Source organism: Egretta garzetta, unplaced genomic scaffold (assembly GCF_000687185.1).
Source record: "Egretta garzetta isolate BGI_Z169 unplaced genomic scaffold, ASM68718v1 scaffold420, whole genome shotgun sequence".
NCBI classification, from domain to species: domain Eukaryota; kingdom Metazoa; phylum Chordata; class Aves; order Pelecaniformes; family Ardeidae; genus Egretta; species Egretta garzetta.
In genome coordinates, this window is record NW_009258386.1 from 888,368 (window position 1) to 903,064 (window position 14,697).

Sequence of the window (14,697 nt, forward strand, 5' to 3'; positions counted from 1 at the left end):
AAAAATTTTCCCCCCCCCCCCCCCCATTTGGGTACATTTCTAATGGCTGTTATGTTGCAGAATAACAAGTAACCATGCCGGATGTTTTGAAGGTCAAGCTTGCAAAACTAAAAAGAGTGATAAAAAATGTCAAAGGCTTTGGTTACTCTCTTATACAGGGTTTGCTTGTCTACTGTTGTAGACAAAAGCTCTGGTGGAGCTCTGGGCAGGTCCCTGTTGATAGAACTGTGTAATTTGAATACAAAGTTCTTTACATAGTGCATAAAACATTTAATAATATCTCATTATGAAATATCATTACAAAAATAACTTTTCAAGAATAGCAATACAAATGAAACGTCAGCTGGAAGTAAAAACCTCAGAGGTGTAAAACCATAGGACAGCAGTGTATTCAAGAAGATCTGTATGGAAGATTTGCCAGAAAAGATAAGCAAAATAAAACTCTGCATTCTCCTACCAAATACATATTTTCATATTTAAGAAAACCTAAAGATACCTTCAGGAGAGAGCTGTCATTCTTAAAGCTGTGATGACTATTTTCTACATGCTAAAAATTTAATAACTTCTGTATCTGTGTATGCAAACATACAAACATATATGAAGAGAGAGGGAGAGAGAAAACCAAAAATTATGTATGAAATGGTGTACAGAAAAGCCTGACTCTCACTGTAACATTAAACAAACCCCCAGCTTGTGCAGTTGTGGCATCTTAATAATCTGCACTGTTAAATTTCCTGGGGCAACCCCCCTGAAACTTTGAATATGAAGACTCAAAAGTCTCAGGGACACAATGCTGTAGAAGTGACTACTGTTGATATAGAAATCATTTGTTGGTGCTCTGCAGAACTTGGATTATATGTTCACGAAGTTCAGACATATATATTCCTCTGTTACGCTATACTGAGGGAAAGCTGACAATATGTGTTTCTTCCAAGTGTTCTTTCCTCATCTGAAGCTGGTTAAAATCAGGGATTAGTGGAAGTGGCTCACAACATCCTTTTAGCACAAATATACACTTTCAGAGAATCAGGGTGAATTTTCCTTTCCCATCAAATGTTTGTATATTCCACTACACTTTGTATCTTCCAGCTCTCCACTACAAATGCATTGTGTTTCTCTACGCCTTCTGGCCAGTTCCTAACTTTTTCCACATGGATATTGCTGTTTTCTTGAAATTCCTGCATTCACTTACTTTCTCTCGCCAGATTCATATATAGCCCTGTACGTCTAGCATTAATAGTAGTTCAAGTGTTTATCCATCTGTATTCCACTCCCGGTGCAGTACGTTCTCCACCAAACTCCCAATGTTTTGCCCAGCTGTCTCGGCTCTGAGTGCTTGTGTATCATTTCCTCACCTCACCAGTCACAGCACAGCAGAAAAATGTCCAGATCTAGCATTTCTCCAGCTTGCAGCTGGGAGGCTGGCTGATAGCAGCAGCCAGCATTCTCCATATGAGAAGCATACTACATATGCTTTTTTGTACTAAAAAGAAGAATGTCTACAAGACTAATGTGTAAAGCATAATGAAAAGGCTTCTTCTGCTTCTCCCCATTACCTCATGACTGGGTTATTCCTTATGTGCCTAATATTCTGAGCTGCTCCATGCCATTAGAAGATTGGATGTTTCTGTAAGCCAACTGTATCCACGTTCCATCCCCTGATACAAGTCCACAGTAAGGAAGTTACCAAGAGGATGGAGCCAGGCTCTCCACAGCGTCGCATGGTGGGAAGGCAAGAGGCAATGGGAGTGAGGTGAAGCCAGAGAGGTTCAAACTGGATATTATGAAAACCTTTTTCTCCATGAGGACAATTCAGGCAGCTGAATGAGCTGCCCAGGGAATCTGTGCAGTCTCCATCCTTTTGAGGTTTTCAAGACCTGACTTCCCAAAAGTTAGTTTTCCTCTAGCAGAGCTGTTTTACCATACAGCATCTGGTTTTTGCACTTCAAGTTGCCTTTTTAAGTCAGTAAGAATAAAATTTGAACAATAGACTTCATCTGTGTATCAGACCTTGATGAGACTTCTAATTGGCTGTTGTTGGGTCCAAATTTGTATTATGTTAGGTTCAGGTCTGACTGTAGTAGGTGGTGTTATTGATTATTGCCCGTGCTGTGACTGGAGTTTGTGTATTTGAGCCTTCCTTCTCTATCACAGCAAGTTCAAACAGGTCAGTTTAAGCACTTGTAGCTGGGGACATGCTGTTGACACATATTACATGGGGACAATCTTTTTAGCAAGGCCTGCTGTGACAGGACAAGGGGTAATGGTTTTAAACTAAACCAGGGTAGGTTTAGACTAAATATAAGGAAGAAATGTTTTACAATGAGGGTGGTGAAACACTGGAATGGGTTGCCCAGAGGGATAGTGGAGGCCCCATCCCTGGAAACATTCTAGGTCAGGTTGGACAGACGGGGCTCTGAGCAACCTGATCTTGTTGTAGCTTTCCCTGGTCATTGCAAGGGGATTGGACTAGATGACCTTTAGAGGTTCCTTCCAACCCTCAATTCCATGATTCTATGATTACTTAGCCTGTACCTCCACTTTTCCGGATTCTGGTAGCAGCAAGTGCCTCATCCTGGCAGAACTGGGATGACTTTCCATCCCACCAACCTGTCACAAGGGGAGGTCTGTGGGCAAAGGCGCAGGCTCAGCAGATACTGCTGCCCAAAGCTGCCACTGGCTTCGTTAATATGAAGTTTTGTTTTCTTCTGATTTATCAGTGTAATATCACATACATGCATACAGGGATTCTTTTGGGGTTTTTTTGAAGATGAACTTATTTCTTTCATATTTCACTTAAATCCTTTTTTTGGCTCGTTCCTTTTCATTCAGAAGAGCTTTTTTACTCAGCCTATCTTCCCTACCTGACATTTTCATTTTCTCCTCACTCTCACCCTACAGTTAGGATGTCGTCTCATTATTCACTGTTGCTTTTTAGCTGATCAAAGGTACCTCAACTTTGAAAACAAAGTAAAGGATTTTGATTCAGTGAGTAATTCAGTCTGACAGTGATAACAGATGTCATAAAAGTTGTTCCTGTCTGGGTTTTACTGGTGTGTGGCAATTGGCAAATAGCTTTGTTCTGTAAATGGCTAGTTTAAGTACAAAAACGGTGACTGTTTTTCTCACACTCAGTGCTCAGCATCATATCGAAGAAAGGAAATGCACCGGGAGGTTAAGTGTGTGGATGAAAACCAGCTCCAAGTGGATGAAAGCTTCTGTGATTCTGCCACAAAGCCTCCATCAACCAAAACCTGCAGGATAGCTCCCTCTAAATATGTTGTGCTTACAGGAGAACTGTCACGGGTAAGCTAATTCCACCACTCGCACATCTTTTATATAACTTTACATTTAACAATGTTATATTACTGTAAAACTTACAGTATGTGTGCAGTGCAAAAAAAAAAAAAAAAAAAAAAAAACAAACAAAAAAAAACCAAAAAAAAAACCCAACCAAAAAAAACCAATGTACATTTTCACCTGGACATGGGTGCCTAAACTTTCCACGTTGAACCTCCCAGTCAGCTGTGATTTACAATGTTCATTTTCACCTGGACATGGGTGCCTAAACTTTTTCCACGTTGAACCTCCCAGTCAGCTGTGATTTCTTGTGCTGACTGTTACCAGTCTTCTGGTAACCCCCCTGTGATCTATGAACACCAGCTAGAAGGCAGCTGCCCCTACCGCAGGATTCCTTTGCTGGTTCCCAGGAAACTCTTGCAAGCGGAAGTAACCACAAAAGCTTTTCCCTGATTTCAGTGAAGTGATGGATCAGTGCCTTGTTTCCCTTGCACACCTGCGCTACCTACCTGCGTGCGTCCTGCAGCTGAGAGGGAACTGCATCTCCTTGCGTGCATCGCTACGGTAGACCTTCGCCTCTGCACACTAATGTACCAGCCCCAAGGTGGCACACGTGGGATTACAGGCTTTTGCCAAAGCCAGGATCAGAGCTGACTTATCTGTTAATTGCAATGCTGCAGAAAGGTTGGGTTTCATAGAAATAATGCCTGTGCTTGGGGATTTTATTTCAGTGCTCAGCCAGATGTGGGTTTGGTTACCAGCAGAGGATCACGTACTGTGTTGGAATCCATTCTGTTCAAAATCAGCGTGCCCGCGGCCTTCGAACTGTAGCATACCGAGAATGCCCGGTGGAGCCATCCCCATACATTTATAAATGTAATATCAAAGGTTGTTCACAAGCAGCTACCTGGAGAGTGGGAAAGTGGACCAAGGTGAGTACAGATGTGCCAGCTCGTTTTTAATAGCTGCCTCCAGCACAAATGAAGGCCAAGACTAATTTGCTGACATCATTATGTTAAGTATTTGCTACCTTCTAAACTAACTCCTGATGGCTACCCCCCTCTAGTGCTCAGTGTCTTGTGGAGTGGGGGTAAAGGAGAGAACCGTAGAATGTACGACTGAAAATGGCTTATCCAGCGACTTGTGCCTGCCACATTTAAAGCCAGATGCCAGAAAGATCTGCCGTGAGGAAGAGTGTAAGTGACAGCTGCAATTTTCAGCTGAATTTAATGTTTTCCCAGGTTATTTATAGAAAAGCTATAAATTTATTTGGAGCGCAATTATGCAAAAGTCAGTCCTAAAACTAAGCTCTGTTTGTGAAATATTAATATGATTTAATCATTCATTTTAAAGGTGAAATTTTTACCACCTGCAAAGATATCCAGATTAAAAAAGGGATTAGGACGGATGGTGAATACCCACTTAACATTAAGGGAAAGATGATAAAGGTACTTTTAATATTTATGAGTTTTTATGAGCACATATTTTTATGAAATAATACTTTTCTAATAAAGATTTTGCTAAAGGGTTGCATTTTCTCTTGCAGATTTATTGTTCAGGCATGCACTTAGAGAATCCCAAAGAATATTTGACATTGGTAAAAGGTGAAGCAGACAACTTTTCTGAAGTATATGGATTCAGGTGAAAAAGTGGTTTTATAACTTTATGAAGTGCATTTATATCTTCCAAAATAAAAGAATAAAATAATACTTTTGTGGGAACAGATGAGTAGAAATTTTTTCCTTGATTTTCTGTTTTGAATATCCAGGTATATGAACATAGAAATGCAGAAATGAGGATAGTTCCAGGCTAAAATTGTGTCAATTGCACTAAATTATTATAAAAATTATCTGTCTTGACTTTAGTAGAAATGTGTAGAAATTAGTGTTTCAGCTGAGCCATGATTTCTAGCTGAGCTTCTTGTTCAGTACCTGATGTTTAATATTTTTTGTGCAGCATAGTGCAATGCAATTATTTTTCGCTATGATGCTATGTTATGGAAAACTGCCGAAAGGAAAACTAAATCTTTGCTGTTCTCTAGGTTGCAGAATCCATATGAATGTCCTTTCAATGGAAGCAGAAGGCAAGACTGTGCCTGTCGAAATGATTACCTCGCAGCTGGCTTCACGGTTTTTAGCAAAATAAGATTTGATGTAGCCTCCATGCAAATTAAAAGTAAGCATTTTGGCAGATTTAGCCAATGTGATCATTCTATTGAAATTGCACTGGTTGTGATTGCAAAAAGTATAATTTGACTTAATTATAGATCCAATTATGCCATTTTTTGACAAATAAAATTCTTATTTCCTTTAGGAATTCAGTAGGAATTTCAAAGGAAAAAAAAGGAGAATCCATAACTACTTCCCTTGCTAGTTTGTCCCAAGTGGTCAAGTGGCATGAATCTTGCAGATTTGTATTTTACATGTCAACTAGCTTCAGTTTCTAAGGTTTTCTTCCCATTATTCCATTTCCTTTTAGTTCCTGGCATATTTTTCTAGGGAAAGTCTCCCTGTGCTGTAGTTCTGTCTCAGGCCTTGACAGACGTACACTAAATGGATGGGGAATCTTGCAGCAGTTTCAGGCCTCTGCCTGCAGGTGGCAAGGTGGCCCACAACCAGCTCACTTGGAGCTGCATCCAAGTGCACATCCATTCTCCTAACCCTCTCCTATCTCAGAAAGGAGACTGGGCTTATAGGTTGGTTTGATGTTGCATTAACTAAAATGGACTATTTAAAACACAGTTGGTAAAAAAACCAAACCAAAACATGCACAAAAAAACCCCAAACAAACAAAACCCCATCACCCAAACCAAACCAAAACACTCCCATGTCAATGCCTTTTTCACACTGTTTTCACCTGACCTTCTAATGCAGCAGTTTCAGTGCTGAGTAATTTTCTGTTTTCTAGCCACAGATTTTCTTTTTGCTCAAAAAAAAATGTCCGCAGGTATTTTTGATTTCTTATCACCTTGAAATGTGCGTGCAAGAGAAAAAAATATCTATGTGACTGGTTTAGAACAATCTCCTATACTGTCCAGTCTATTAAATTAATAAGTAGTTTTATTCTTGCTCCTTTCTCTACTGTTCCGCCATTATTTTTTTTTCCTGCTTCTCCCTCAGATTGTTTGCTCCACACTTCTGCTCTAGATTCCATATATGTATAATCAGCTTTCTATGTATTTCATGCATTGCTTTCCCTCCCTCTGGACGTAATGTATCCTTCTTTTTCCCTAATCCCTTCTCAATCCCTCCAGTGACTTTTGCTTTTGATAATCCTGCAGAATTTTTTTCTTTTCCCTGTTTCTCTCCTGACTCTTCATATCTTTGAAGCCTACCAGAGGAAATCAATCTTGTTTAGCAGTATAATTTAAAATTTATATGTCCATTTGTGTGTCTACATGAATGGTTTAGTTTGGATTGGATGGTGCTTTTTAAGTGAATCTCTGTATTGTCCCAGTTCACTGTTTGTTGGTTCACATCACAGAGCAGTCTTGGAAGACATGAAGAGCATGCCTTCTGGATAAAAATAAATCAAACAGTGAGCTCCAGGAGGGCCTTAATGCACTCCAACTGCCAAGGAGGATTCAGTCTATGGGACTAGATGAGAGTTAGTCCAAAGTAAAACCCCGACGTGTCTATATATACAGACATTGGGCCCTCTGGCCCAACATTTTCACTCTACAGAACTGCTCATATTGCAGCTCCCTTCTTCCTAACACAGACATAGCCCTAGCCTGAACTAATCAACCTAGGCTGCCTTTGGAGTCCATTGGCAGAAATGAGATTCCCTAGAAAAGAGTTCAGCTAATCTTACCCTATTAGGCACCTTAGGATGAGGTCAACCATCCTCCAGAAGTGTGTATTTATTTTCACTGATTATAAAGGGAGTTAAGATTGACTAGCTCAGACTTGCATGAAGGTGAATCCCCATTGTCCATACTAGTTGCTTAAACTTAAGATGGGCTATGTGGGTGGACGCATTCCAGGGCAGCTAGAGACAATTTCTGTAAAATCTAGGTACAAATGAAGTACCTGAGTTAGGCAGACTTAACCCCTGACAAGAAAACAGTTGGAGTTCATTACAGTATTGGATATCTCCAACCTGCAAACTCTCTGGGCTTAGTAGAATACACATCTATTTGCCATCTGCTAGTTCAGTTGGGAAGTCATTCTGCTTACGTGGTTTTGCAGAGATGCATTTCCATCTGTAAGACCTGCACTGACGCTAACACTTTTAATGCAGTAAAAAGCCCTCAGTTCCTGCACTCTCAGTCCTTGAAATCTGTTCCTGCCCTTGAGTATGCTGCATTACATGACAGACAGCTGTGAAGCTGTCCTTATAATTGTACAGAGCATTTCTCATTTATTTTTGCAAAATGGTGTCACTGTGAATGAAGTTACTTTGGGCCTGGTAATTTTGGAAAGCGTTCCACACTGTTTGTATGAATTTACTCCAGATGTTTTATTCATTAAATGGAAATCTTCCACTTTTGGGACACTTGAAGAACAACCTGCCCTATCCATATGAGCTTATGTTAGCTCATCCTGAGTACGGGAGTGCTATAAACACAGCAACTTTACACAGAAGCGCTCTCAAAACAAATCTGCCATACTGAACAATGTAAGACCAAATTTTTATGAAGGAATTTCAGTGAATCACATGAATAAAGTCTGAATTCTCTATTTTTATACATGCATGCATACATATACCTACACAAATATCTTTATATGTATATATATGTATATAAAAATATATATGACTATGACAATGTTAAGCAATAAAATACAGAAGCTACCAGAGGTAATAGAAATGTTATCTTTGCTAAAGCTTTGATTTCAGGATTTAGGCATTTTAATTAGGTCTGAATACAGAAATTCAGGTCTTCAGTGAATTGTACAGAGGTGTGCGGGAGTTTTCTGGTTGTAGTGGTGCCTAAAATTACCATTGGGCTCTTTGTGGAGGTAGCATTTCTTTCCAACATATTGCACTTCCGGGTGAATGCAATTTAATAATTTTATATGCCCCAGTTTGTTTACCAAGGCTTCTTGCTTTTACTAGATTTCTTATTCTCATATGAATTGACTCTGTTTTAAAACGAGTTTTCAGCATATTTATTTGTGTAGGCAAATATTTTACAAGCAATAAACTTTTAAATGGTTTGTATTACAAAGCATTCTATTTAGCCATAAATTTATTTACTTTATCCTCCACTTATGTTCGTGTTCAATTATGTTATTTGGTATACTGGAAAAGAAATGAAAGATGATAAAATGATGATGCTTGAACAGTGTGCTTGCAAAAATTTGAGAATTAGATGGCTAAGAAGTGATTAGTCTGTAATTTCCAGATAGCAGTAGGTCCGACTGTGTTGTTTCCAAAAAGTTCAGGCACTTTAAAAAAAAAAAAAAAAGTCTTTTAAGAAAGCCAGCCTCATTCTTGCATGTTGCCAGACCATACTTTTTGTAAATTAAAAAGTAATACGTAGCGAGGAGGCTAAAATAATTTGAATTGTCTGATGTTAGTTCTGTATTCAGGCTCTGCAGACAGATGCTACAGATGAGCAGATGCACAGGTGCTACTTACTGCAGAATAACTTGTTCTTGTGTCTGTGTCATGAGTGTCCAAAAAAAGGGTATAATGCAGTGTAACTAATTCAGTTTTGAGGGCTACACCTTTGAGTGCTTAATGTCTAGATATACCCTAAGTGATATGTGCAGGTATGCCAATGTGAAGTGTTATAGTGTTTTGACCTCTGTTTATCAACTCTGTAATTTATCTTTTTTTTTTTTTTTCCTTTTTTAGGGACAATTCAGCATTAATTTGGCTGGTACAGGTCTGAGAATATCCAATACAGTTAGGTGGATTGCTCAGGGCAGCTATGCAACTGCTGACATACACAAGTCCCACGTAAGTCAAGGACAAGAGGAAATGGCCTCACATTGCACCAGGGCAGGTTTAGATTGGACATTAGGAAAAAATTCCTCACTGAAAGGGTTGTCAAGTGTTGGAATGGGCTGCCCAGGGAAGTGGTTGAGTCCCCATCCCTGGAGGTATTTAAAAGATGGGTAGATGGTGTGCTTAGGGACATGGCTTAGTGGTGGGATGGCAGGGTTAGGTTAATGGTTGGACTTGATGATCTTAAAGGTCTTTTCTAACCTAAATGATTCTATGATTATATGTTTTCCTTTACCTGCTCTTATGGCTTGGAATATTATGCCTCGAAGTGCAAGTGATGACTCTCTAGTGAAAGCTAGTTGTGAATCAAAAATTGTGCTCAAGGTCTCTGACCCATCTAAGTCTTCTTCCACATGTAATGTAAAAACTGTGTTTAATCACACTGCCCAGAATCTAATCCAGATCAACAGTGCTTGCCTACCCTTCTCTTACTGATTTTAAGAGTCTATTGTTATGTTAATCAGGTTTATTAAAAGTTTTGAAGATACCTAATAATACTTTGAAAAAAATTAAATTCAGTACCCAAAACCCCATTTTATTAAGGATATCCTACTACAGAGGGTCCTTACAGATTTCTTGCTTCCAACTGGATTCATGTAGGAAACCAAAAGAGCAGTAAGCATGCACAGTTTGAGACAACATTGGACAGTTAAGCCGGGAAAGAAGGTAGAAAATGGTACTTGAGAAAGGGTCTCTGTGCCCGTTTTGCTGATTTGATGCTGTCTCTTATTTAGTATTTGTAGGTACAATTTGTCAAAAGGTCTGTCGTGTGCAAAGCTCAAGGAGCTGTGATTTCAACCGCTTTTCTTGATTGACTGTTCTCTTTCTCTAATTCCCAGGATGGTACTAAAGTATATGGAAGATGTGGAGGATTTTGTGGAAAATGTATTCCTAACACAATTATTGGTCTCCAACTTCAAATATAGTGAGAACTCTCCTGTGGTAAGAGCATCAAAGCAGGGACATCTGCTGTCTAGGTGCAAATTGTAGGTGCTGTGTATATATACTTTTTAAATTCTTTCATCTCTGTAATACTCATTACTGTAATGCTCACTACTAAGAATTCCTGTTTTCTTCAGTGGTTTGTTCAGGGATGTATTATCTGTTTGTGGGCTAGCAAGTGCATAAATCACAGTCATAAACCTGTCAGGTTTTAATGGAGAGGCATTAATTCAATGTACAGTATATATTAGCAAGTAAATTGCACTGAGGTTACTACCATGGGTAACACTCTAAATTGTACCATAATTGTAATACTTTACCTGCAACTAATCAGTGCAATTTTTTATGCAGTATTCAGTAAAATTTATACTCTACTGGTTTTCTTGATCAACTGTACTAAAATATAAAAAGGAAAGAGTTTTTTTCTATATAGAGAAGACAGGTAATAATTTCAAATACTTCCAATTTTGTGAAACCTTATAGGAATTATGGATCAACAACTTACAGCAGAGAAGTGTATAACCAACACGCTTGAGATAGTTTCCATAGATCTGTGTGTTTCTCTGTCAGTAAAAGCATTTCTTCGCCATGCCTTTCATTATATTCTTTGTGGTGCTCCAATACTAGCAGTAACCTTGAGATGTGTGGTTTAACCCCTGTAGTCTCTATAGCACATGTTAAATATCTAGGCTTAGTTTTGTTGTGGTTACAGGAAAAGAAAATAAGGAAACAAATTTATTGGAAATTTTAAATCCCTGCCTTTTATCCAAGTATACTGTAAAAGCAGTGTATTCTGTTTATTGTAGCATTTTGTATGTGATTGTATGAATATGTATTTAAACATTTTCCATATACACCTGACTCCTTAATACTGGCCGATGGCATATTAGTAAAGGATCTAGAGTGTGTCCCTCTTATATTCCAATTCAACATAATTTTCAATAACCATAGTGAAAACCCTGGGCAGAGGCACCATCAAGCCCCACAGTGGTTTTGGTGTCCATCTGTGACTCAGTTTAGTTTTTCAATGTTTGTAAATACAGTTCTAACATTTTCTAGTTAAAATTATTTCTTCCAGAAAAGTAAGTGTATGAAAGAAGTACAAGGTTTAAAAGACAATCTAGCTCTTTGATTTCTTGTTTTGTATTACTTTACAGTCCAGAACTGTAGAAATACACACATATAAAGATAATGCGTTTCAGGGCAAACTCTCAGGTATTCAGAATAAAATTTGCTACATGCATAATAAAGTACATTATGTACCAGATAATTAGACATGCTTTTTCTGACAATATGCGTTCTGTAAACCAAACATTTCTTTCGCATGCCAGTACAATTGGTAGATCACATGGCAGATATATCGTGTTTTTACCCACAAAGAGTTAGCCATGAATTAGCAATATGTATTAATTAAAAACAATACTGTACCACAGAAGCGTAAGCAGCTACTTTTTAGATAACACGTATAGGTAATTATTTTGTGATCTCTGCATCAGAAATGTATTTTTGCACTATGTGCCTTATATTAGTTGTAAACATTAATAAGAATATAAAACATTATTTTCCTAGAAATGTTTACATTTATAATTAAAATATTGTAATTTATAAAATATTTATATAATAAATATGCTCGTGTGAATGGTACCAGAGTACTTTTGCTTTTTTTTTTTTTGTTTCTTGGGAGGGGGGATATTGAACACTTAGTACAAAATGTTGCAAAAATAATTCAACTTGTTTATACACAGAACTACATTCTTAATGCCTCCTCACAGCAACATGCATTGACTTATACTGGAAAAACCGCCACACAAGCAGGTTACAGTCATCACAGTATTTTCCATGGGAGCAAATCCTGCTTCGGAGGTACAAACTCCATGTCTGTGTGCTCTTTACAGTCATCCCCCTGAGTCCACCTATACCTTTCTTGGGGGGTTGGCCTGTAAATTGTTCACTGAAATAATGTAGAAATCTGAAATCATTTTCTTCCTCCTTGTGCTAAACTTGGATAAATTAATTTATAGCTTGGTCCCTAAACAGCTGCTTCGGGAAGCAGAAGGGGAACTGCAGTCCACCTCCATCCCCAGGAGGACCATTTTCTTTTCAGCCCTGAAACTCCAGTTAAGGGCTAGGAAGTGCTCAGCTCTGCTGCCGTCTGAAAATCCACTACCAAACAAAGTGACTTTTAACCCAATATTCAACACAGCATGATTTTATTGGGTAACAGCAGTGGGTTTTGAGTTAAAATATATTTTCTATAATTAGAGCTACCCCCGTGGCCCAATGTCAACTTCTGCATAAAATAGCACTGTATTGTATTGTAGTTTTTTGTATCTTTTCTTTCTTTTATCCTTGCCTTGGAGTTTCAGCCCTGGTGTAGGGAGAAAATATTGCATGTTCTGGCATTTTGTGAATTCCTTCTGTTAGGATTTTGATTTTGCTGAGAAAAAGGGCTTAATCAATGACCTCATTTCAACTTGCTAACTTCTCATCCTGAGGGCAATTTAAGGAAAACATGAGCCTGATGATCAGGTCTGATAAATTTGGAGATGTGATGATGCTGATGCGTTCAAAGGCCCATGCAATAAAATGAGAATCATGGGTTGTACTTGCAGTATTATGTTTGTATCTCCTTTAATTGACATTGCTGTGGATTTCCATCGCCCTGGGCAGCCAAGAAGCTTGCCAGAGTTGCGGGGTGCTCTGTGAGAGCATGGCGAGCTCCACCTCATGGGTGTGCGTGTGCCGAGCTGCCCACAGTTGGTCACGGTCACACAGCTCTCCAGCTTTGGTCAATGCTTAGGAAATGAAGGGCTCAACTGTCCCATCACTATTCCATAGAGAAAAAATAATAATTAAGGAATGGTAATAGTTAAAGATGATTGTAACAATACTCTGTTAGATGTCTTCTAGGACATTTTCAATCCCATCAACGATAGCATCAAATATTAGGTGACACAACTGCACTTGCTTGCGTGTATGCACGCACACAGATATAGCGCTTATCGGAATACTGAATGCCGAAGATGGACTAGTTGTAAAAAAATCTCATTGCTTGCATTTATCCAAGAAAACATCACTCTGTGTGCTATGAAATGGTGTACTGCCATGTGGCAGTATCTGTGCCATTCTCCTGCAGAAGACATCTTTTAGATGTCTTTTACCTATATTTCCCCTAAGAAGGTATTGGAGAGGTAGCAGAGGAGCTGGAAACCCCAGCTGTGAGTCCGCCAACAGGTCTCCGTCCTAGCTGAATTCATCCCAGCGTGGGCTGTTGTGCGACTCTCCCTGTAGAGAGGAGCAGAATACGCCCAGGCATTTGAGCCGGGACAGGCAGAAGTGTGTGGTACCATCAGCCAATCTCATGATCATGGGAAGAGTTGCCCCTGCGTGATTTCAGCACCTGTATGTGTCTATGCAGGTTTCTGATGGATGGTCATGTATTTCTCTTATCTAACTGAAAGGCTAGAATATCCAAGACATACTTGAAAAGATGAGGGAAAGCTTTGGGGTTTTTCTTCCTCTTCTGTAACCTGGAATATGTTTAGCTTCTCAGTTTTGTTGACTATTTGAAATAAAAATTGCATGTAACAGGGAGGGGGGTTATGTTGCCGCAGTTTTATTGTTGTAACACATGAGATCCCCGAGAAATTCAGAATGTGAATAAAATATAACTGTCTTGCAAATGCTTTCTATATCTTGCAGGGCTTTAACTAAGATTAGTGATGAGTGTGAGGGGTTGGGTTTTATTGTTTCCATAAAGAAACAAATAGATTCCTGAAAATTGATGTTCTATGGCTATCAAAAGTGAACTTGAATTAGAAGTGGAACAGAAATATCCTGTAATATTTTAACCTTAATTTAAAAAAAAATAGAGGACAAGAAAACTATGTACAAAAATAGGTTTGAAGCAATATAATTGAATATTTAATAGGAAATTAACATTAAAACAAGCATTTATCTGTAAACATTGCAGCTGTGATTTCACAATAATGCATGTTGGCAGTAAATCTATGTTGGCCTTACTTAAAAATTAAAACAATTTCCAATTGCACTCCAAAGAAATCCACCAGAACTTTTTCCAAAAATAAACATTCATGATACAATAGACTTCCGTATTTCTACTTTTGTAGAAATTGAACCATGAAATGCCACAGGCTGCATTTAAATGCCTTTATACTTACTCATGTGTTGAAGAGTTACGTGGTATCTCACTCACTTAATGCAGGTAAAAGAAAGACTGGAAGTCAGCTTGGTAGAACCGATATGAGATAACGACCTCCAGGCGACCTATGGACCAGCTCCTGGCCTCTCTTGTAAGGCCTGCTTTGCTCTCCTGCAGTACTTGCCCATCTTTTCCTGAGCCTTTCTGATTTTTCAAGATGATCTTGTTGAATCTATGCATTCAAAAAACCCTTGAGGTGGGCCTCATCAGCCCCTCTCTCTCTCTCTCTCTCTGGTGTGCTCTGGAAAGAGGTTGAATAGATCACAGAAAAGTAGGGT

The 14,697-nt window shown here is 38.7% G+C and overlaps 1 protein-coding gene across 1 annotated transcript in view; it reads left to right on the forward strand.

The window, feature by feature from the left end:
* ADAMTS20 (ADAM metallopeptidase with thrombospondin type 1 motif 20) overlaps positions 1 to 10,181 on the forward strand; it is a 102,283-nt gene extending 92,102 nt beyond the window's left edge. The window contains exons 31-40 of the mRNA XM_035897727.1: positions 3,136 to 3,306; positions 4,032 to 4,232; positions 4,367 to 4,496; positions 4,654 to 4,748; positions 4,847 to 4,941; positions 5,342 to 5,475; positions 6,208 to 6,246; positions 7,619 to 7,710; positions 9,103 to 9,207; positions 10,095 to 10,181. Coding sequence (XP_035753620.1) covers positions 3,136 to 3,306; positions 4,032 to 4,232; positions 4,367 to 4,496; positions 4,654 to 4,748; positions 4,847 to 4,941; positions 5,342 to 5,475; positions 6,208 to 6,246; positions 7,619 to 7,710; positions 9,103 to 9,207; positions 10,095 to 10,181 — 1,149 coding nt within the window. The remainder of the gene's footprint in view (positions 1 to 3,135; positions 3,307 to 4,031; positions 4,233 to 4,366; positions 4,497 to 4,653; positions 4,749 to 4,846; positions 4,942 to 5,341; positions 5,476 to 6,207; positions 6,247 to 7,618; positions 7,711 to 9,102; positions 9,208 to 10,094) is intronic.
* The last annotated feature ends 4,516 nt before the right edge of the window (positions 10,182 to 14,697 follow it).